At 45.5% G+C, this 25,251-nt stretch overlaps 2 protein-coding genes across 3 annotated transcripts in view; both read right to left on the bottom strand.

The window, feature by feature from the left end:
• The window catches only part of LOC135919943 (fat-like cadherin-related tumor suppressor homolog), a 375,972-nt gene that overhangs the window by 65,469 nt on the left and 285,252 nt on the right, over positions 1-25,251 (bottom strand). For both annotated transcript variants that reach the window (XM_065453965.2, XM_065453966.2), the window contains exons 27-29: positions 22,013-22,420; positions 14,896-15,063; positions 5,300-5,459 (exon numbers count right to left, since the gene is read on the bottom strand). In XM_065453965.2, coding sequence (XP_065310037.2) covers positions 5,300-5,459; positions 14,896-15,063; positions 22,013-22,420 — 736 coding nt within the window. The remainder of the gene's footprint in view (positions 1-5,299; positions 5,460-14,895; positions 15,064-22,012; positions 22,421-25,251) is intronic.
• Positions 1-25,251, bottom strand: part of rept (RuvB-like helicase 2 rept) — a 206,377-nt gene that overhangs the window by 152,724 nt on the left and 28,402 nt on the right. The window lies entirely within an intron of this gene.

Genomic DNA, 25,251 nt, shown 5'->3' with positions numbered 1-25,251 from the left:
CATCAATCCGCTCCTCTTCTTGAAATTCTTCTCTGTTAGTCATTGCCACACTTGTAAACATTCATTGGTTTGCTGAACGGCGCGGTGGCTGCTAACATTCCTATATTTCTGTTTCTGAGTGGACTTCGAGGCCATTCTCCTACCCGCCCTCCCACCTGTTTGTTGTGGTGGTTTCTTAACTTCTCTGGCCCGGCACCTCCGTCCATGATATATTTTTCTCTGCACAAATCAGCATTTTTTTAAAGCAAACCTTTTTATTTTTTCGAAATTTTGCCTGTGTCGGGGTGTTCAGAGCATGTATATACGTGGAAGGACTGTTGAAGAGAGGAAAGAAGATGCGATAAACTCCTCTGGACCTTTGTACTGCGTCGAATGTGCACAACGCACTTTGGAGTTCCCTGGGTGTAGATCACCACATTAGCCTCTTGACAGCTCTAATTATCCGTAACCTCCCACAAAATCACTGCAGAAATTGCAGCACTTACCTTTCTACTATACCCAAGTCCAGAGGAAAGCTAGGTAGAATGGTAGAGAGGAGGGAGGGGAGTGGGGGAGGAGGCAGAGAATGGGTAGAACCAACGCAGTCGCGAAATGAGTGAATAAAAACCTTGCCACTCTTTGCCCACAGTTTCCATACAAGGCAAGGGAGGAGAGCACGGGGAGAGGGATAGGAAAAATGTCACATGAGAAGGCAAGGAAATGCTACTACTATAGACAAGACAGTGGTAGTGGGGAAACTGGATAAACTTAAGTTCTAACAGGGTGTCTACCATGTTGACATTTTCAAATTCCCTGAGTTTTCCAGGTTTTCCCTGAGCGCTTTTGCAAAATTCCCTGAGTGATGCAGAACTATGTTTTATGTCAAGTCGTGCTGAAATATCGCCCTATGCTGTCACTCTCTAGTAAGCATATGAAAAAAATTTCAAAGAAAACCGACTTAATCCAATTTGAATACTAAGGAGTAGTGTTTATGTTATTCAAAAAAAAGAATATAAGGGAGGGGTTATTAAAATGCACAGCAAATAAAATGTCTTCGAAAATATTTTCAAATCGAGTTGGACATTCTCTAGTACAAATAAAAAGGAGATGCATACAGAAGCAAATATTTTCGAATATGAGCTATTTCTATCAACTGATAGCATGCTCAGTGTCATGCAACTGTCCTGACATACTCTCAGCTCGCGCAAGACGCCTCAGTGTTGTGTTTCACTGCTTTAAAGAGTTTATTTTGGTTTGGATGAGGGACACCTGCATCTCAGCATCAGCCAACAATTTGTTTTTTGAGCGCAGGCTCCTTCAAAGAAGCGGTCCCATACTTAATTCCCCGTTCATTCCTCAGTGCGTCGATCCTTTCTGTTCTCGTCCTCCTTTCACCGCGCGTTCGCCGCGCGTTCGCTTCACGGACCATTTGAAGCATACTCTTGGTCAATTTACAGTCAACGTCAAATTTTTCGGACCCCCTAGGGGCCGCGAAAACTTCCGAAAAATCAGGCAGTCCGAAAAAATTAATTCATGTCTTTTACTGCCCTTAAGGGCTAAAATCGACACATGTACGTCTGAAAAAGCTCTGAATGCCTGTCAGTGCACTTATTAGGCATATCGGTGCTCCTACTGTGACAGGTGAGGGCGGGTGCACACGTGTAAAATTAAGGAATACATACAGTGTCCCGCGACAATTGCCCCTTCCTACGCTTGTTACGCTTCACCGCGTTACATGACTTTAATGAGGCGAAGCAGACTTTCGGGAAAGAGCATTATGCAATGCGTCGTGCTTTCCGAGCTTCGAAGACAAAATTATTGCTGTCAGCGGAGAAACGAAGAAACACGGCACCGAACGACAAGAAGCTTAACAGCGAACGTCGAAGCAGCTAGGCCTAGCGTTGCCGCAGTGGTGGCTACGGCTGCCAGCGGATCTGCGTGCGAGAGCACCGGTTCAAGGCGGCGAGGTAATCAAAATAGCAGCGGTGGTGGTTTTCATTAATGCCGTCTTGGACCTGCGATCACGCAAAACGTTTAGAAAATCGGACGGCGAAGAGTTCTTGCGTCTGAAATTTCAGACGTTATGATACATTGACTCTTTGGGGTACGTGGTGGTGCCGCGAAGCCGTCCGAGTTATCAGGAATCCGGAAAGTCGGTCGTTGACTGTACACTGGCAACTCCTCCAGCCGACGACGATTCGTTACGAGTCCCGTCTGTTTCTCGAGCCAGCATTACCGCGACTTTTGACCCTCTAAAAGAATTACAGCTAATTTTACCTGATAGAAGCACAAATTCCCTGAGTTTTCCCTGAGTTTTTCCAGACTACTCAAAATCCCTGAGAATTCCCGGTTTTCCCGGTTGGTAGACACCCTGTCTAAGTACGATGACATGACAACCCCCTACTACTCCTTCGGACCGCCACCAGCCCTCACCTTGCTGTCACATTCAAGCTCTCCCTTTCATCCATATCACTCTTTTGGAGCCCACCTCGCGAATAGTTTTGTTCCGTGGGAAGGGGGGGGGGGGGTGACCCTCACCTGGCTATGCCAATGCAGTGTTGGACCTGCAGAGTGCATCATTGATAGCAGTCTCCAGTGCGATCAGAGAAGTATTTTTTTTTTCTTTTGGTAGAATCGATCATGCCACTGAATGAAGGCTCTCAGCAGCCTTCAGAGTCGCCTTCCCTTGACAATGGCTGTGGAGCTCAGGATCAGGGAGCCACTGATAGACAGGTAGCAATGCAGCTGCCAGATGCTTTCCGGTTTTTACATTTATGTGATGCCTCACTTCTGCAGCCAGGTGTTTGTGCCAGCCCAAGGAGCCTAGTGAACAGAGCTCAATCATGATGAGGTCATCTTTATGAAGGGGTGGGGATGATAGATATGATATGATACTGTCATGAGATATTGTGACAATGAGATAAAAGAGTCGACGCGCTATGTGCTTGATCGTGAATTCCAAAGCACGAATGCTCAAAGGCTCAGTTGCATGCCTGAGGATTCTGCGCATGAAGCTTGGTTGCGAAGTCTGCATCACCAATGCTCGGAATGATAAGCTGCGGGTCTAAGCCATCCATAAATGGAGGGACTGGCCACACTTCTGCCATCTCTGCGTAGTGCCTGTTTTGACACTCGTCGAGATTATGGTGGTCAAGACATCGAGAGCTCGCAAGGTGCAAAGAGCAGACGACACCCCTACAGATCGGGCACCGGACCAATGGCGAAGTGCGATGGGGTCACCTGGCAGGAGCGGCCAATCGGTGACTTTGGAACGACCTTTCATCATTTGCTTTTTGTGCACTTGTTTCAGAGTGTAGGAGATAGCAGAAACAGTAGATTAGAAGACGGAGAAATGCACTTTCTGATGAGACCAAGATGGCAGTGCTCAGTTGTGCAGTCTCAGAGGTATTGCAGCTTGAAAAATACAATTTTTTCATCATTTCCGCAAAATTACTTGCCACCTTGGCTGATACAACAAATTTTCCAGAGCTTTTGAAATCAGATAGAAAAGGAGTTGCAGAAATTAAAAATGTGATTTAAAGAAAAAAATCAATTTTTCCGCCATTTTTGGTGATGTAAAAGCCATGCCCCCATTAAAATAACTAGCTGGAATGTTTCGACTTCTTGGAATGGCCCAAGCTTGGCTCTGGATCAGCCTGTGCGACATTGCCCAGGATTCACAGCAGAGCCTCTTCTCAGAGCTAACAACTTCTTCCTCTACACGAGGAAGCTTGCTTTGGTTTGTTTCTCAAAATGTGTGACAATCTTTGTTTGTAGCTTTAAGCTTGTTCTCTTGTTTTGTCCAGTAGTGCATACACATTGGGTTAATGCTGAAACATCATCCACCGGCACAGTTGTCAAGCTCCAAGGCATGATCTACAACATTCAGTTTGAAGCCGGTTGTGTAATTGGTGTAATGGACCATCACACGACATGCAGCAGATGCACAGCAGCCCAGAAATAAAAATAAAGTTGTGGCAGAGCACCCGATCAACAACAAAATAAGTCGTGATGAAATGGCGAGCGGCTAAGTGAGTGACGGGGCCAAGTGCATTGTCTTACCTTGTTCTCATGCTGCCGTGCTTGCAAGATGTTATAAGCGAGAACATTTGTGATGATGAAGCAGCCTGCATTATCATCAGCAACAATAAAAGCCCGCAGTAGACTAGTTACCTCCCCATGTCACCGATGTTCATGTCGCCAGTGTTTAAAGTCGTCTGCTTCAAAAGGTATTTGCTCTATTACGGTGCAATCCATCAATTTTGTAATAGCCGACGGTGCTGGCCCATTGCGCTGAGGTAAAGTGAACATGCTGGACAGCGACCTTAACACTCAAGTGTGCAATTTTTATGCACGGTTAAAAAAATACAAACATTCTTAAGGACAAAAGTGGTGGGTTCATCATGGAAGTAAATACAGTAATCAAGTTTTTTGCTGCAAGTACTTATCAAGGTTCCACTGAAACATGCTTACAGATGTCAACAATGGAATACCCATCGATGGAATGAATACCCATATAGATACGGTAGTCTCCAAAGCTTCCAAATCACTGTGGTGCCTACAACACACCATGCACAATGCTACTCCCGATGCAAAGAGTCTTGCATACAAATCTCTCGTAAGGCCAGTAATAGAATATGAAAAAATAGTATGGGACCTTTACACGGCTATTAACCGCCTCAAGCTTGAAAAGATTCAACGCCTTGCCTGAAAATTTATATTTAATAAGTACCGCCACATCTATTGCCCAACTCAGCTTTGAGAACAAGCTCAACTACCAGCTCTTGAAGCAAAAACCAGATAGAAAATATTGAATTTTCTTTACCTTATTACCCACAGCTACAGTAGGATAGACAAATCATAGTATTTCGAAATCAAAACTAACGAAACATCCAGACATCGCCACAGTAAATTTATTCCATTACCAGTTTTAAGAAATAACTGCTTTAAGTTTAGTTATTTTCCCCGCACTTGGAAAGATTGGAACACTCTCCCAGACTCCGCTGTTTCATCTTCCACATCGAACAATACGTTCATAATAATGAGAATATTGTGTTTGCTACTGAGACTGAACAGTAGGACTTTATTGCCTGTGTGAACTGATGTTTTTTAGCCTTCATGATGTTCTGTTGCTCTGTGTTGTGCCTGGAGATTGTACTTTCCAACGTCCATATGTACATTTATTTTCAGTTGAATATCTGCCCATTTTTGCCTCTTGTACTTTATATTATGATCAAATTTGTCCTCTCCCATTCCTGTTATCATCCCTCTGAGACTGACAGTATCACTAAATGAATGAATGAATGAAGACAGTCCTTACCACCAAAGCCAGCATTGCAGACACACGCAGTCTGGCGACTATGTCGGGCTGAGACCAAGCTGTGGCCATCTGCAGCAAGGACCACAGTGTCACCAGTGTCCAGCACTAGCCGATCCTGGCATTCACCATGTACACAGTGCAGGGTAGGGCACCGGTCACCCTACAGTGTCAAACAAAATCACGGCTTAGTAAAAATATCTGCCATGAAGAAAAAGAACTTTTATTTACTCATAAATCTAAGTGGTGTATATGGGTGGAGTCCCTATTTAAGGGCCCCACTGGCTTCCGCGGCTCGCCAGGTCCAGTGGAGGGTCGCCAGCTGGCTTCCAGAGTCTAGTTTGGTGAGTCACGCCTCCCACAACCAGCCACAAATTGTGATGCAACATGATGACAGGTTTATGATGTCAGTTCATGAGCCAAAGTACATTCTGTACAACACGAAAAATTTCAGGGGACATGAATGGTCTTTTATGCCATCATGAGCGGTACAAATCCCCAAGATAGAACTGTCCATGACTTTCACATCCCTCGACCAGAGTGCCTGCACATTGTGGCCTAACCACTTAAGAAGCCAGGTAGTTTACCATTCACCCTTTATCAGCACTGACATCACCCTCTGCACATTCTGCAAGAGCTGTGGTAGGGTGAACAGATAAATCCTTCACACTGGTTAACGAGCATCCACACACTGCAGTGCATGCAAAGGATGCAGAGAAGGTTCCAGATTTTCAAAGTATGTCAGCCAGAATAAGATACACCATAGTACAACAATCACTAGTCGAGGCTCTTGCAAGACCAATCAAGTATGTACCAAGGTGCAATACCACGGGCAAAACTTTCGCCTTGCACCTAGACTTGAACCTTGGTATAACAAAGTTGAAGGAGGAGCCAAAATTACTTTGTTACATCTGTTACTTCGTTATATCCATTGCTGCCATTTAGTGTAATATATGTCGAATGGGGTGCACAAGTGTAAACATGTTAAATAAGAAGACAGCCTTGTGGCTTGCGTAGCCACTAGCTACATGGCCACACACGCGGTGAAATTTGAATAAAACAACCGAAGAATCTTCATCGTGTCATGCGACTTCTTAGCACCTGATGCGTCGGACAACCTTTAGATAGCTGCCTTCTGTTCTATTGTGAGGGTCTTTCATGTCCGCTTTCCATTTGGCTCGTCATGGTCGAGCAGCACGTGGCACACAACATAGCGCTCTCTCTGTGTGATCGAGGAGGTAAGCGAATTTCACTGTGTTGGCTTGTGGCCTCCAAGATTGCACCGATGCCAATGCTATCTTGGAGGCCACGTGCAGCTGCTTGCCAGTGGCGCACCAAAGAGAGAGGGGGATGCGAGAAGTGAATGCGTGGCCTGAGTGTGACCCCCGAGATTGCACTGGGGTGGTCTCTGAGGCTGACTGAGCTGCGGCTGCTTGCGCGGCATGCCGTAGAGAAATAAAGTGATTGCACTAATGTTCCACATTGCCGCGCTTAGCCAGGCAGCATGGCCCGACCGTGTGACCCTCACAATTGTGCTGGGGAGGTCTTGGAGGCCAGGCCGAGCCGTGCCTGCATGTCGCACAGAAGTGAATGCACTAATCTTTCGCACCGCTGTACGTAGGTACGCAGCCAGGCATGTGCAAGAAAGGTGAATGGAGAAGTACGATAGTAAGCTGCTCCTTCTGCACAGGTGTGCAGCTATGGGCAGCAGTGAGAAAGACCAGTGTTTCTCGAAAACATATTTCATGTGGGGATGCGGGAGTTACGAACTGCCAAGGCGAACGAGCGCCGATTCTTGGCGTGCAACGGCCGGGTATTTTTTGGTTTTGGAGACGAATGTAGTTCGTTATATCCATTGGCCAGACAATTTCACTTCGTTAAAATATAGTTTTAAATACATGGATCTCTATGGCGATTTCAAGAGGATTTTCATATAATTCATTATATCCTGTTTTGTTATAACCAGGTTCGAGTGTATTCGCTTTGGAGGTGTTTCCAGCTACTCCTAAAGTTGACACATGTTGCTCATAGAAGTTGAACCTCCTATATAACAAACATGTTACAGACCTCCATGGCTAGATGTATTTACAATATCAAATTTCTCAAATCATCGCCTAAAATTTTTGGTTTTATTTTATAAACACAGACATTTAAGAAGCTTCTACACATCCAGAAAATATATGTGACTGGCAGTGTTGCAAACAATTTTTCGAGCATGTCGCTATACCACACAAAAAGAAGTCACAAAATTTTTGTTAAAATTTAATGCAAAGTTGCTTAAAATTGTCAATAAAGCAGTTGAGTGAATTTTGAATAACGTAGATGATTTGTGACATCATAACGAGGGCTTGCATGGTGTACCGAGACATTTCACATCTGTCTAGTGTCAGTATTGATGAGGAATGAACAGCAAATTCACCAAGTTTGTAAAGTGACAAATTCAACAAAGTTTAAACTAACACAGGTAAGTAGACATTGCAGGTACGTAAATGCACATAATATACAAGGACGAAAGAAAGGACAAGACACAAGTAGCGCATTTGTTCCTTATATCTTAGGCAAATTTACACACCTGCAATGCTGAACCAACTCGCCCAACTAGTTTTGTTGACCAAGCAGATTTCGTCAGCCCAGAAACACACTTGGCCTAGCATGCCTACAAATTTCCTTACATTCAACACTTACGAAAGGAGAACTAAAATACAGTAACATGTGCTTTGTTATGTTGTTAGCACCATGACAACAATTATATAACCACATTATAGGTCAATTGCTGCGCCATCTTGTAGGGACACAAGAGAGTCGAGCGTCCCTACAACGTTGAATTTCTTTTTCCCCCATGGCTCTCGCATCTCCCAAGATACGGTTTCCCTGCCAAGCACATGGGGCGCCGAAGGTCGGTGTAGTTGCGTATCAGTACAGGAGATGGCGTGAGCGTTCCGAGGCTTGCACCACCAGACAGTGTAGATATTCGAGCAAAAGAGGAACTTGTTTCCTCCTGTTTAGCTTGCAGTTAGGGTCGAAACATTTCGCAGAACTGTACTGTGAAAGGCTTAAGTTCTAATCCATTTGCAGGACTGCACCTGTGAACAACCTAGACGTCCAGCATACGGCAAACATTACTAGCTTGATACCTTTGCATGGCGAGTTCAACTTCCTTGATACCTAAACATGTTTCATTGCCATGCTACATTTGTTATTTATTGGCTAGATGACTTGCTGTATAGAAGATGCAATAAATGCCCTATTTTTTGTTTGCTCTACTGTGTATGGTGTCCTTTGTTCCAAGATTGCTTGAGACCCCACAAGCTGAAAGGTCTGTGCAATCTGATTTGTTTGAAACACTTGAGTAACGGAAGTGATGGGTAGAGATTAACGTGACCATCTTGTCAACGAGCCCAACCGCTCCAATGTGCACACCTTTCTTATATCAGAGCAAGAATGTTTGCAAGTTAAAATAAAAAGTACAGTTGATCTGTCTTATTATTCACCTGCTGCATCCCAGCTCTTTACTATAATTTTTTTTATGGTGTCACGCACGCTCAGGCAAGCGTTAACAGATCTAATTTGATGACCAGAAATTAGCTGTCACAATGTGAGTGAATGCTTCGCCCCGTCTTTCAGAAAATTGACATTACGTGACCACTAACACCAGACAGGCAAGAACTCGATGTGCTTCAATGCACAAACAGTTTCGGCTCTACCTTTGCACTTTCCACAGAGAGATTACCTCAAAGATAGAGTGTGTTGCCCCCGCATGGACACGTGCAAGGAGAAGAGCTAGGGCAGATAGGCATGCCAAGAATTACTGCAAGTTTCTGACTCGTTTGGTTTTTCTGACAGGAACACAACCATTGAGTTTTCTTGTGTGTTTCACATACACAGTTCGACAATGCCATGGACAGCTGGCTGCTCTGCTGCAAGTGAGTCGAGCGGCAATCCCTCCAATGCAGACTACTGCCACAGTGTCGAGTTGGAATAATGTCACGACTAAAGGCTAGCAAGAGAACAGAAGAGAACGAATTGAGAAACACGAGCAGCGACCACACTCCCTTTGAAAGAAGACAAAGTTTCCGCATTGGTTCTTGTGGTCTCTGAATGCAGAGATGGTTTTTGTTTCTCGCATCCTGGTCCTGCATCCTGTTCTTTCTTTTTTTTTTTTCATGTCGTGACAATATATCTATTTCAGTGTATCTACTTTTTTACTCTTATAAGTATTTAAGGAAGCTGTGGGGATGCTCAACTCCCACGTGGCCCCTGATGTTGTTTTCCCTGCATGGCTCTTGCGTATCAGAATCAGAATCAGAATCAGAATCGGTTTTATTTTCCTCAAGGAAAGTAAAAATGGACCCCAGACAAAAAACTGCTCATTGAGCAGCTTGACGAGGCCTGAGGCCCTACAGGCAGTGGCAACAGCGGCAAAACAGCAGTGTATGTCGCACTAGAAGAAGAAAAAAAAGCAACTTGAGAAACAAAAAAAAACGAACGAAAAAAAAAAGAAACTGTTCGCACCAAGCTGTGACGAATGAGAACAAAAAATATTTACATATATATACACCAATAACAAACCAATATTGTACACTGACATGTTATGTTCACACGTACACACGCAAAAACCCGTAGAAGTGTCGCGCATACGCCCCATATATGTACATATATGTACACCTACATATACACGCGTACATGGCATATATACACACACCATTCAAGTGCACACATGCATAACTTCAAGTAAAATATTTTATGAAGAATGAGCTGTTATAAAAACGGGGAGCGAGAAAAAAAAAGTGAAATTGGACAATGTCTGCAAAATCATTCCACACTAGTCCACACAAAAGAACGCAAAATGCCGAATGTAAACTGCATGATATAAATATATTGCCGATTAAGCTATACTGTTCAAAAAGTATTCAATTAAAGCACGTTTATTTATTGTGGGGCCATCAATTAAGGTTGTATTATTGTTCAGGGTGTAAGGTATTATATACTTTAACATTTGTTGACCTATAATCCAGCTTCTCTCCATAGCTAAGTGCCAGTGGCGGTCGGTGTGGTTGCACCATATTGCGAGAGATGGCACGATTGTTGCGCTGCTAATGCCGCCTAACAGTGGGGTTAGTTGGGCATGACAAGAAGTAGATGCTTCGTCTTCCTCTTCCAGACAGGCGCCGACCCGCTTCACGGGACTGTGCCGGGAAAGGCTTGGAAGCATGACACCGGCATGGACGAACACGCTCATGCAAACGTGCCTCCGTTCGGATGACTGTACAGGCGAACGATTAGGTTGGAAGCATAGCGCTCGAAAAGACAATCGACAAAGACTAGACAGGACAAGCACTTGTCCTGCCTAGTCTTTGTCAATTGTCTTTTCCCGCGCTACGCTTCCAGTGTAACTATGTATTACTAACCAGCCCAAGTCTGTACTCTTAATTCTGAAGAACAATTAGGCATTGGTGTTTAGCACGCAGGCGAAACATATTCGCTCGCTATCCGGTTACAGTGAGTCGGATTCTTTCAATTTGTCGCGCACCCATCGGCATGTTCTGTGTGTTGTGATTCGGCTAGCAGGCATTAGTGTAAGAAAGCGCAATAAATGACCTTTTGGTTGTTTGAGCAAAACGAGAACAAGGTGAGCCAATATTTCGACAAGTGGACTTATGTTTTTCAAGGCTACTGTCTACTTGTCCTTTTTCTTTGTCTACTTGTCTTTTTCACCACTACTGTGATGCCGTTCCTCTGTCCTAAGAGCATGTATGAGACCCCACATGTGGCTGCCCAACATGTACCTCTTGGGCCATTCCACAATAGTTTTGACAGTTTTCCGTTTAAGACAACTTTTTTTGAACCGAAGCGTAGGCCTAGCATCGATTTTGCTCGCTAGCGTCGGTGGCATGCTTTCTTGAATGAGGCAACAGTTGCTGTAGCGTGTTTGAACTTTTCAACATGCTAAGCCTTTTTGCAAGTGTTTCAAAGAACAGAACGTTGGTATGTGCGAAAGCCATATGGTCTGCCTCTTGGGAGAGCGAGTCTTAGTGCCCACGGAGCACTGCCAAGCTTAAAGCGAGTGAGTATACGGAAGCCTAGCAGGTGGTCTGAGCTTCTTATGTAAAGCATCATCATCATCATCATCATCATCATCATCATCATCATACGTAATGTCCACTGCTGGGCCCATATTCTGAAACGTTTGTTTTCCGTGAAACTATCGCCTTGGCCATGCCTCCGCCAATGGCATGCGGGGACTGGCTGTTTCAGCAAAACCGGAAAATAAACAGTGCCACATAGTAGTTCTGGTCAACGTAATTTTAAAGTCGTGGTGTTGACGGGTGCCCTCGACATATATTGAATAGACGAACACGTCTTTCGGTGTTCAATTGGTGGTGGAGTGTAGTAGAGGTGTGAGGGGAACAACCTGGTGGACTGCGGCGTTGAGGTGCCGCACTTTGCTTCCCTCATTCTAGTTAGCCTCGCACGAATTGAAATTACTCGTTCCGACTCAAGAAAGTGAGCTTTGTTCACGTGAACTTATTAACTGAGTAGCTGCCCGATCTTTTGTTAGCGAGTTAAACATCGTGCCACGAGGGGCGATGTGCATCAGATTTTTTTTTTTTGCAAGTGCAAGTACTTTATTTTTCTTCACATAATCATGATTATACAGATATCTCGACCAATAGCCAGGAAAGGCTTGTTTCCGGTCCAGTGTCAAACTATAACAGTCCGGTAAGGTGCAGATTTTAACAGCAGAGTATTCCGGAACACGTCATGAATCATTACAGACAAGAAACATTCTGAAAATTCCTTTCCTTTGCACTACTTTAGCATTTGTTGAGTGTGTTCAGTGTACACAGTGTGAGTGGAGGCACTGCTGGCTTGCTGTCACCTGCACACAGTCTGCATTGCTGCCCCGGACTATGATCCGGAGCAGCATTCGCTGCCCCAAATCCGGGCAGCAATCGCTGCGTTGAACTCGCCACAGGCGAGTTCAACGCAGCAATTGCAACCCTTTGCGGCTGGGGAAAGAACCAGCAGTCACCAACCGATACTGTGGCCCTTGCCAGCAGGGAATGTCAGTGCGAGCGATGCTTGCTCATACCGACTAGTACGTAACCATTGTCGGCATCCTGGCCTGGAATAGTGTCGTCGAGTCTGCAGAGCTGCTGCTGTGACCAAGGGACACCAGCGGTGTACTTCAGAGACACTGTTAATGCACATGTTATGGACAATGCGTGGTGCGAGCACTGCTGCATGTACTTAGCTCTTGTTCGCGAAGTAAGCGTAGATAGACCGTGCGACATGTTTCGGCGAAGTATGTAGTAATTTAAGGTTAGGGCGATATGGGGATGCTCGACTCTCACGCATCCCCCCTATGTTGTATTTCCCACATGGCTGTCACATCTGTAATCTCTCTCCCGGAAGCGGAGTTAAGCGCCGGTGGCAGTCAGTCTGGCCGCAATGCATTACGAGAGATGGCGCGAATGTTGCGTGGCTAACGCCATGTAATGGCGAGGTTAGTTGCGCGCGACATTCCATGTCACGCGCAACTAACCCTGCCATTAAGTGCGGAGGTTGCTTGAGCTCGAGTTTGGAAAGCATGCGGATGTTCCGCGCATGGGCCGATCCATGCTTCTGTGAGACCATCTCGTGAGGCCTAGGAGTAGGACACCAAAATAGACAAACATGATCATTTGAATGCGCCACCGTTTGCATACCTGTACACGCGAACGACCAGGCATTAGTGTCTAGCATGGGGCGAACATATTCGCTCAATATCAAGTCATGGTGAGTCAAACGTCCTAGATTTGTCGCACGCTCATCGGCATGTTCTGTGGATGGCAATTTGGCTACCAGGCATTAGTGTACGAAGGGTGCAATAAATGCCCTTGCGATTCTTTGCACTACTGTGTTGTCGTTCCTTTGTCCCAAGAGCATGTGCGAGATACCACAAAGCCCATCTGTATTCATAAATAAACAATGCATGTTTACCTACGGAAAATATTTTTTGCCAATCTATGGCCATTAAAAAAATTGCATTAAACGTTTTTGAAATATGTCAGTCTGAAGATTTTAAAGAGCCCCTCACCAGGTCTGGCCATTTTGAGCTGACAAGCACAGTGCATACAATGCACAGGAACGATCGTGTATGCCAAGTATCACATCCCTATGCACCTTCGAAAGAACTTAAATTTAAAACCAAACGCCATTTGCCCTTCTCCTCGCGGGTGCTGCGCTCCCAGCTAGAGTCGACGTATGTGCACAAGTGTGCCTACGTACATGGCAGTGCTGTGATTTTGTTCATAGCAACATGTGACTTCAAGCATTATTCAAGGCAACACCAATTATTTGTTTAATCTGTGGCTTCAATACACGAATTCAAGTTTAGAGAAATAATAAAACATATAAACAATGTCTGCATGGCTTTGTTTTCATTTGTACTATAGCAATAAGATGCAATTCCATTTCGTCTGCTTGTTTCCACGTCGTGCAGTTGCGTGCACAGACAGTGCCTCCTATTTTTTTAAATGCCAGCCAGATGCAGCTAATCCGACCGTTCACCACCCTCTCCTATTGTCCTTTCCTGCTCTCTCTCGTCAGCTAGTGTTTGTGCCTGTTCGTGGTCGTGGCGGAGAATACCATCTGGGCGGCCGTCACGACAGAGGTCAGAGGAAGACTGACGGACATGTGATTACCTGGGAGACGCAGGGTGGGGCACGTCTACCGCTTCTCTACCGGAACGACAGAAGCGCATGCTCAAACGCACGTGTGACGCAAGCAGTCATACCATCTGGGTGGTGTCGCATCATGGCAACTCAATGAACTAAGGTGCTTACCAACGGCTCTCATTAGGGAATGACAAAATAGAGGAGGTGATGGCACAAAGGACGAAACTGTGTTCATTTTCTACCATGTTTCAGTACTGCGATCATGATCTTTCATCCTCTAATGCCTGCCTCATTACTCATGTTTATGGCACTGACTTACACTGCTAATCAGGTGTCCTCGTGCAGAGCGCACAAAATCGTCTGCTGCGTGAAACAAGACAAACGCAACAGCTCGCACACGAGACCGTCGCAAAAACGCAAAAGAAACAGAAAAAATAAATAAATAAATAAATAAAAAAGGCGCCCCACGACGTATTTGTCACATGGTCCCCTGGCTTCAGCATTAGAGAATGCAGGGAAGGAATTTCACTAGCAGAGGCTAGACGGGGCATGTGGAGAGAGCATCTATGTTGGCAGTGATGCTCGTTTCTTGAAATCATGGGTTTGCAGCACTTTATATGTTTCTATCTCTCGTATTAATAAACTAATCTGAAAAATTGTTGTGGTGGAAAACTCCTTAGAGGGCACCTAACAACTTGCAGCGTATAACCTGGTGAGAGGCCCTTTAAATATGTAATAAAACAATCTGACCCGGGGGGGTCACATTTGGCGAAAAAAATTTGCCCTCAGTAGGTTAACATCGGCTCTAATGTGTTTAGTAACATTAATATTGTGGGCATGATTCTTGCAATTAACTGCAGCAGATGCTTTTTGTGACTGAAGGCCACCACTGCTTCATCATAGTTCATCTGCATTTTGGGAGATCCTTATGAGACTCACTTGGGGAAGCATGTGAATCCGCAGACCAGCAGCTGCCTCAAGAGCCATGTGACGCTCGTGCAATCGGGCAGTCGCAGTGGCAGCTGGCATGGGACCCCCTTCGAGCTGAACGGCCAACAGCACATCCAGCTGCTCAGCCTCACCTGGAGCTGGCTGCACACTCACCAGCTGCGCACAGTGACAGTCAAGAGTTACGAGGGCATAGGGAGAAAGGGGAAGAAGCACCTGAAAAGAGCAGCAGCAGCAGCAGCCATTATCCCTCAAGAAAAAAGTACATAACAGCTGTGTCTTACCAGTCCTCACGTACGGGACAGAAACCTGGAGGCTTACGAAAAGGGTTCTACTTAAATTGAGGACGACTTAACGAGCTATGGAGAGAAAAATGATGGGTGTAACATTAAGGGATAAGAAAAGAACAGATTGGGTGAGGGAACAAACGCGAGTTAATGACATCTTAGTTGAAATCAAGAAAAAGAAATGGGCATGGGCAGGACATGTAATGAGGAGGGAAGATAATCGATGGTCATTAAGGGTTACGGACTGGATTCCAAGGGAAGGGTAGCATAGCAGGGGGTGGCAGAAGGTTAGGTGGGCGGATGAGATTAAGAAGTTTGCAGGGACAACATGGCCACAATTAGTACATGAGCAGGGTAGTTGGAGCAGTATGGGAGAGACCTTTACCCTGCAGTGGGCGTAACCAGGCTGATGATGATGATGATGACGCAAATATATGGCTCCGCAAACAATTCCAAAAATGGTCGATGCTGTATATTTACGGTGCCATCTATACGTTTAAAAAGCACACCAATTTCCTAACTTTTTTTTTTCTGTCATCCCCCCCCCCCCTCCTAGAAAAAAAGTTGCAGCGTATAAGGAAGAGAAAAAGCAATGAGAAGGTTTGCAGTAGCACGTAAACAACAAGAAATAAATAATGTAATGTTAACACTTGCAAAGTTCACATACAGATTTTGATCAAGTAAAGATAAAAGAAGTTGTAGTATGCGTCCAGTTATTTCTTCTACACTTGCACTTACTTTCGTTTTCGCGGGTTCCTGTTTGTACTGCTGTAGATCACGAGCGTGTATTCACAACAGTGAAAGGTGGTTGGTATGCCTGTAGGGTTTGCCTAGCCGAGTTAGAGCCGTCTGCGCAGGTGCGATTCTGGAACTACGAGGCCAGAACATTTAAAAATCATTCTATATTGAGTTACCCATCACGATCAGGAAAACACATCGATCGCAGAAACATAAAATCAGTTTTTAGGCACGCAGGGCCCTCTGGGCTGTACTTGTCGGCAATAAGGTAGCCATGCCACCTACGGGATTACCTGACTGAGCTATGTGGAATGCTGGGTTGCCATAGCTGGAAGTTCAAATCCTTGTACAAGTTCTTTTTTTTAACCTGGCGATGGTGAGCTTGAAATTCACCTTCTCCAGTGCACTTCATCTGCAGGCTTGGAGTGACGTGCCTGACACTGGCAAAATATGCCAAGAGCGAATGGGGCTAAAGTAATTCAGGTACAATTAAATTGGGACGGCCCACTAAGCTTCAGCAAAGACACTCCCTCACCGGAACAGAAATTGGCCTCCCTGGTGCAGTATTCAGCCACTACCTTCCAAATGATTCCTTCATCAAACATATGGCCCTCAGTCCCCAGCAGCTGCGGAGCACCTGACCAAGGTGGTGGTCAGACCTGTGACGCAGCAGAGGGTGCTAAGAATCTCTGGGTTTGGAGAGGCCGCCAATGTAAACTGACCCTGTCAACCTTTAAACGCCAAACTCTGTCGAGTGAGGCTAGCTTAGCAGGACTCTTTGAGGGACTGTCATATATTGTTTGGGATATCATTAGCTTTAGTGAGATTAGAAGAACTGATGAGGCTTGTACATTGCTGAATAACGGCCATGTCCTTTGCTATAGAGGTCTGCCAGATAGGAAGCAATATGGGGTAGGATTCCTAATCCATAAGGATATAGCGGGCAACACTGACGAATTATACAGCATTAAGGGGGTAGCTGTAGTAGTAAGCTAACTTAATAAGGAAGGAAGGAAGGAAGGAAGGAAACAGAAAAGCAGAAGGCAGGAAGGTTAACCAGAATAACGTCCGGTTGGGTACGCTACACTGGGAGAATGGGAAAGGGGATAACAAAGCAACGCCTCCTATAATATACAATGCCTGGAACGTGAGCCGCAAACGCGCTGCCCTGCCCTCGACTGTACTCTCCTCCTTTTGGTACGGTGGCGAGCGCCTCTTGCGGCCAGCCCTTGTAAACACGCCGGTGGCACGGCTACCGGGAGCCAGCCGGGAGCGACGTCGGCAGCCAAGTGGCTGGCGCGTCGTGAGCTTTCGGCGGCGGCGGCAGTGGTTGCCATGGGGACCGGTACGGTGGCGCGCGCCGTCCTGCGGCGCATGGTCGCAAAACTCGGCAGAGAGCTCCCTATGGAAAAGAGAGCGACGTTCCAGGCATATAGCTATAGGAGGCGTTGAACAAAGATGACACGGAGAGAGGAGGAAAGGAAAGAAGGAAATTAGTGGAGAGTTCGCCGAAAATAAACTTAAGACATATAGATTAAAGGTAGTACAAGCCTACGCTCCAACAACCAGTCACGACGATAAGGAAGTAGATCAGTTTTATGAAGTCGTCGAATTAGCAATGAGAAAGGTGCAAACTCAGTTTATTGTAGTACAGTGGAATCTCGATCATACGATCACGACTAATACGAATTTCCGGATGATAAGAATTTTTCTGTCGTCCCGGCCAAACCCCATTACTTTGCAACATGCCAGAGAACAGTTATTATGAATCAATTTTCGAACCGCGTCGGTGATACAAAAATTACTGAAGACACTTTGGAAATTCTTAAGTGTGCTTGGCGAAAGCCAGATGCTGCTGCCGTCTGCGCTCCGCTTCCCTGGCTTTGCTGTTCAGTGACATAGCCAGTCGCTGCTGCCGTCTGCATTCCAATTCATTCACTTGGTGTTCGGCGATATTGCCTGTCGCTGCTGCCACTTTCGTTCTGCTTACCTGCCTTTGGTACGGCGATCTGATCAGTCGCTGTTGGCGTTTCTGTTCTGCCTCCCTTGCTTTCTCATGTGGTGGCATGTTCAGTCGTTGCATGCGCATTCGCTCCTTGTTCTTCTGGCATTTGGTGTTGGGGGAATCCGGCGTCTGTTGCCGCTTCCCCGAACCACTTGGCATGGAATCACTGGGCCGCTTTGGAGGCATGCATCTAACTCACTCGACTGCAATGAGACGTCTAGCAAAGGAGCGGCAGTGCAGCTGCCACCACCAACGCGCGCGCACTCGTTCTATCAGTATTGCATGACGTCACGGTCGCTATGCACAGCTGCACCCTGGTTGCTAAGGAGGGGAGGAGGTTGCGCCGCTGTGCAGAGGAGAGGCCACAGTTGACACGATTCCAGCGCATGGAAAGACGTGACCACGAGCGTGAGCCATTTAAGGCTTCCGCCTTAATAAACGCCGCCCCACCGACGGCCGCGAAAGAGCACAGCACGCAGTCATGCGATTTCTCCCTTTGTCTTTTGGTGTGGAGGCGCGGAAACAGTGCCAGACAGCGTGGAGGCCGTGACTGGGCGCGAAGAGTTTGAAGCGGTGGCACTTTTGTTGCTTTTGTGCTTTTTCTCCTTTTCCGCGTGCCATCAGACGGAGTAACTGCTGTGCTTCGGGCCCCGTTCTTTGTGTTAGACGTGGGCGCCGGCGAAGGACCATCTCCGGTGGCTGAAACGCTGCACGCGCTCGAAGTTCTAAGGCGTGCTATGGCCGCGGATGAAATCAGCGAAGACACGTGCACACATTTTTATGGATTTGAACAAAGTCCGCTAAGTGACCTGACAAAGAAAAGGAAGCAGAAGGACATTAGAGACTTTTCTTCAAAAAATAAATGCTTTTTATGTACGTGTGCCTGAGTGTGTTCACCTCTGACTCTTTAATTTAGCTAGTTTTAATTATTTCGATGACACGAATTTCGGCTAATACGAATGTTTTTCATGACCCCGTGAGATTTGTATGATCGAGATTCCACTATAATGGGTGACTTCTATGCAAAAGTGGGGAAAAAGCAGGCTGGTGAACAAGTAAATGGCAACTACAGCGCGTTTCTAGGAATGCTAAAGGAGATATGCTGGTACAATTTGCAGAAAGGAATAAGTTTCAAATAATGAACAATAATAAACACCTTTTTCAGGAAGCATAGCAACAGAAAGTGGACCTCGAAAAGCCCTAATGGTGAAACAAAAAATGAAATTGACTTCATACTATCGGCTGATCCTAATATAGTGCAGGATGTAGAAGTGATAGGTAGGGTAAAGTGCACTGGCCGTAGGTTAGTGAGGGCTAGCATTCACCTCAGTTTGAAGAGAGAAAGAGTAAAATTGGCCAAGAAGAAACAGGTCACCCTAGAGGCAGTAAGGGTAAAAGCAGACAAATTTAGGCTGTGCTTACAAACAAATATGCAGTCTTTGAACAGAGAGATGAAGATGACATAGGGGTAATGAATAAACAGTACCTAGGCTGGCCTAAGAAGCAGCTATTGAAGTTGGAGGTAAGGCAACTAGTAAAGTAAGTAAGGTCTCCCAAGTAACAGAGGACCTAATAAAGAAATGACAAAGAATGAAAACGTCCAACTCAATAGATTAGATAGAATTTGCCAAACTCTCACAACCTACCAACAAGGAGAAACTAAGGGATATTTGGAATTATAAAGTGAGAAAGACAAAGGAAGCAGTAAAAAATGGATGCGGCATGAAATCAGTGAGAAGGAAACTTGGCATAGGACAAACCAAGATGTATGCACTTTTGGTTACATATTCTAATTTAGACCTCCAACTACCTTTTGGCTATGGGTGTAATCAGGTAATCGAGAAATCCGCACAGCACAATAAGTCTCTCTATATGGCTTTCATAGATTACGAAAAGGCATTTGATTCAGTAGAGATACCAGCAGTCATAGAGGTATTACGTAATCTTTGAGTACCAGACCGCTTACGTAAATACCTTGGAAAATATCTACAGAGGTTCTACAGCTACCTTAATTCTACACAAGAAAAGTAGGAAGATACCTATTAAAAAAGGGGTCAGACAGGGAGACACAATCTCTCCAATGTTATTCACTGCGTGCTTGGAAGAACTTTCAAGCTATTAAACTGGGAAGGCTTAGGAGTAAGTATCGACGGCGAATATCTCAAGAACCATCAGTTTGCCGATGACATTGTTCTATTCAGCAACAACACAGACAGATTACAATAAATGATTGAGGACCTTAATAAAGAAAGTGTGAGAGTGTGGTTGGAGAGTAATATGCAGAAGACAAAGATGATCATGAATAACCAGGCAAGGAAAGAAGAGTTCAAGATCTCCAGTCAGCCTCTAGAGTCTGTGAAGGAATACATTTACCTAGGTCAATTAATCACAGGGAACCCTGATCATGAGAAGGAAATTCATAGAAGAATAAAAATGGGTTAAATCGCATACGGCAGACATTGTCAGCTCCTGACTGGAAGCTTACCATTATCATTGAAAAGGAAGGTGTAAAATCAGTGCATTTTGCCAGTGCTGGCATATGGGGCAGAGACTTGGAGACTGACAAAGAAATTTGAGAACAAGTTAAGGATCGCTAAAAGAACGATGGAATGAAGATTACTAGGCAAACTGTTAAGAGACAGAAAGAGAGCGGTTTGGATCAGAGAGCAAATGGGTATGGACAACATTCTAATTTTTTATTTACTCTCATACCCACAGCGCCATTTAGGCATTACAGTGGGGGGGTTACATACATCAATGTAAGCAGCTTATGGCATCGAATAAACAGTATTATGCTATACAATACAATGAAAGAGAAAAAAAAACGCAAAAATGACATGACAAAAATGGTACATCAGGATATCAATGTACAGCACGCAGGAAACGGCATCATAGAATTAAGTAATAAAGCACTATATAATGATAGCAAACTCTGCAATTACTGCATACTGAAAAATAAAGAAGAAAATTTCAAAGAGCATTTGCAAAATGTTCATTATTAAGTATACTAACTACGGCAGCAGGCAGTCGATTCCATTCTAAAATGGTTTTGGGGAAAAAGGTGCTTTTGAAAAGTTTAGTTCTACAAGTGTATTCCCTAACCTTGAGCTCGTGATCTGTTCGTCTGGATATATAATGTGGCTGAAGAATATACTTATTACGGTCTATTCCGATTTGGCCATAAAATATATTGTGAAAAAGTTTCAAGCGTAATGTCTGCCTTCTCTTTTCTAAGGTGTCATTGGCATCAAGAGACAGAAATGGAGCTGGGCAGGTCATGTAGTGCGTCAATTAGATAACCGTTAGACCATTAGGGTTATGGAATGGGTACCAAAAGAAGGGAAATGCAGTCGAGGAGGGCAGAAGACTAGGTGAAGTGATAAAATTAGGAAATTCCTGGGTGCCAGTTGGAATCGGTTAGTGCAGGACAAGGGTAATTGGACATCGCAGGGAGAGGCCTTCGTCCTGCAGTGGACATAAAACAGGCTGATGCTGATGATGAAATCTTGGTGCATGATAGTTGCAAGACTCTGCATATAAATTATAGAATTGGGTTTTCCAAGTAAACACGATGGAAGTGTGATGTATGTATTGCGCTCATTTATTCTTGTCCACATTTACAAAACATGTAACATGTCACGTTATTCAGCTATAATTAGAAAGGGGAGGGGGGGGGGGAGAATCAGACATCCACCCGTTCGTAGCAATGGCTACAAAAGAAACCCATATGGGTTCCTCGAAAGAAAAGCCTCACAGTTAAAGAAAAATTCGTCCTTGTCCAGGACTCGAACCCGGGACCACCACCTTTCCAGGGAACCCGCTCTACCATTTGAACTAACCAGGCAGCTAGCAGATGGCAGAGCGAAGTCGAATTTGTCAACAACTCGAAGCAAAGGCAAGAGATTGACGTAGTAGTTCTGCGGAAACCTGCAAGGTGGAGAGAAGTAATTAATAAGCTATAAGTCATCCTCATTCTCTATAAGTAGCTGCGCTGCCTTTAAAATAATAAACATGGCTCCCTGAAGCACTCTTCTTGCATTCTAGTGAACAACAAAGAAAGAAGCAGCCATAAACATACCACTAGGTCTCTCAGGCGCACACCAAGCGCTGTCCGCACAGCCCGAAGCAGCAGCCGCCGGTCTGCAGCCAAAAAGCGTGCAGTCGTGGTTCCAGTCAGGCGCAGCGCGATGGCCGCCTTGAGTGCCTCCTCAGACACAGCCACAACGTGCACAGTCACTGGTGCATGTGTCGAAGGTGTGCTGCCGTCTGAAGCGCTCACATTCAATATGTAGCTGCCTGCATCGAGACCTGGTAGTGCACGCAGGGTCCCATCCTCACGATCAAGCACAAACAGCGCAGCATGTGGTCCAGACAAGGACAGGCTGACTTGGTCATATGGGTCCTCATCGGTGGCATGCACTGTACCCAGCAACCCACCAGGGAAGTCGTCCAAGTAGGAACAGATGATCACGTTCAGAGGCTGCACCTGCGACAAAGACCACTGATGCCATAGTTTGCTCCCTACAACAGTGTTTTCCAATACATGACCCCTTATAGCAGTAGCAAGCATACATCCTCCACCCCTCTTCTCCCACTTTTATAAGACTTCAGCAAATTTACTTTCTTTAAGATTTACATTTAATTTATCTAAAAGAAACCACAGCAGAGAGAGCTACCAAAAATACTTTGTAATGTTTTTAAAGAGGATTGATATCATTACATATTTTAATGAACAGGGTATATTTGCTTTCTTGATACAACCATATCTGCTTAACCCCAATTCTAGTTATGGTGACACAAAACTGGCTGCGGTTGGGAGGCTGTGTTCAGTGAAGTTTCCTTTGTGGCGACCGAAAGTTTACATCCCCATTTTGCCATCCATGTTGTGGCCAAAACTAATATATTACATTCTACATAAAAAGCATAATTTCAAGAGCTATATATATATATATATATATTAAGGGAAAATCAGGCATCCACCCATTCACAGCAATTGCTACAAAGGAAACCCATACGGGTTCCTTGCAAGAAAAGCCTCTCAGTTGAAGAAAAATTCATCCTGGTCCGGGACTCGAACCTGGGACCACTGCCTTTCCAGGGCAGCCACCCTACCATCTGAGCTAACCGGGCGGCTAGCAGATAGCAGGGCGAAGTCGAATTTGTCAACAACTCGAAGCAAAGGCAAGAGTGACGTAATAGTCTTGCGGAAACCCGCAAGGTGGACAGTAGGAATAAATTAAGGTAAAATCAGGCATCCACCTGTTCGTAGCAATTGCTACAAAGGAAACCTATACGGGTTCCTTGAAAGAAAAGCCTCGCAGTTGAAGAACAATTCGTCCTGGTCCAGGACTCGAACTCGGGAGCAATGCTTTCTGGGGCGGCCGCTCTACCATCTGAGCTAACCAGGTGGCTAGCAGATAGCAGGGCGAAGTCGAATTTGTCAACAACTCGAAGCAAAGGCAAGAGTTTGACGTAATAGTCTTGTGGAAACCCGCAAGGTGGGCAGTAGGAATAAATTAAGGAAAAATCAGGCATCCACCCATTCGTAGCAATTGCTACAAAGGAAACCTATACGGGTTCCTTGAAAGAAAAGCCTCGCAGTTGAAGCAAAATTCGTCCTGGTCCGGGACTCAAACCCATGAGCAATTCTTTCTGGGGTGGTCGCTCTACCATTTGAGCTAACCAGGTGGCTAGCAGATAGCAGGGAGAAGTCGAATTTGTCAACAACTCAAAGCAAAGGCAAGAGTTTGACGTAATAGTTTTGCAGAAACCTTCTAAGTGGAGAGTAGGAATAAATTAAGGAAAAATCAGGCATCCACCCGTTTGCAGCAATTGCTACAAAGGAAATCAATATGGGTTCCTTGAAAACAAAGCCTTGCAGTTGAAGAAAAATTTGTCCTGGTCTGGAACTCGAACCTGGACCAGGAAATATATATATTGTGACAAAAAATATATATGATATATATATTGCAAAAAATAAATATATTGTGACGAAGATCGGCAGGCTGAAAAGCCCCATTGCCATCGTGTGGCCCATACCCAGTTCACTTGCTGGCTGCGCCCTACCCGCTGATGCTGCCTTTGACGCTGCTCTACTACCCGAATAAAGCCCCTTTACAATTGGTGAAGCTGCTGGGCACAACAGGAAATCTGGAACTTCGCAATCGGACACTGCAGCCCGTTTTCATTATGCTGGAAGAAGGACAACCACAACCACAACCACAACCTGCTGCCCCGGTGACTACCGTGGTCTGCCCTGGCCCGCTGCATCAGCGCGACCCACCCATCTTCAGCAGTACCAAAGACCATGACGTAGAAGACTGGCTAGCTGACTACAACAGGGTTAGCATCCAGAACCACTGGGACGACATCAAAAAACTGAATTACGTGTTGTTTTATTGGAGCGGTGTCGCCAGTGTGCAGCACCACAACCACAAATGTGATCTCACGACCTGGATGGCCTTCAACGCTAACGTGATGGAGGTATTTGGGTGCCCTGCTGTTCCCAAGCTTCACGCAGAGCAATGTTTGCATAGTCATGCGCAACAGTGCGGGGAGGCATTTACCAGTTATATAGAAGATGTTGTCGATTCCTGTAACCATGTTGACATCACCATGGCTGATGACGAGAAGATCAGCGATATTTTAAAAGGCAGTGAAGACGACGCCTTCCAGATGCTGTTAGCGAAAAATCCAATGACAGTCTCTGAACTCATCACTCTCTGTCAAAGCTTCGACGAACTACGCAAACAATGCATAGCCACCTGCCAATTCCCTCCTCAGGCCACTTCAATGTCAAGCTTGGCTGTTGCGCCGGATAACACTTCGCTGCTGCTACAGATCAAGGAGTTTGTCCGTGAAGAGGTGGCTCGTCAGCTTTCTGTGATGCCACTTGCACACGGTCGAGTTCTCCGTTGGCACATGCTCTCCAGAGAACATGTCATCAAGAAGCAGGCAGCCGACCACATTTCACCCTTTCTCCAGCAGGCTCCAACTGCCGCTCCCCTGACATTCACCGAAGTCGCTACGAGGCCTGCACCCAGTGGCGTAGCTAGGTCATCTGGTGCCCGGGGCCCATAGGTCTTCTGTCACCACCCCCCACCCGGGTGCAGTCGAGGAAGGCGTGGATATCTACAATTTCCGGGTTTCAGCACCAGGACAACCGCAATGGATACCGCGCACGTCTCCCGGTTCCCACTCTCCTTTGCTTTCTTTCCCAGAGATCGTGAATGTAGCAGGTATTGGCGGTGAGGAGCACGGAGTCGCCATCTGTTGGAAGCGCCTCGCTGGCGTAGTATGAGGGATCACGCGGCGCGC

The sequence above is a fragment of the Dermacentor albipictus genome, chromosome 3 (genome assembly GCF_038994185.2).
Source record: "Dermacentor albipictus isolate Rhodes 1998 colony chromosome 3, USDA_Dalb.pri_finalv2, whole genome shotgun sequence".
NCBI classification, from domain to species: Eukaryota; Metazoa; Arthropoda; class Arachnida; order Ixodida; family Ixodidae; genus Dermacentor; species Dermacentor albipictus.
The sequence above is the reverse complement of the archived record's forward strand: the minus strand, read 5'-3'. Positions and strand labels throughout refer to the sequence as shown.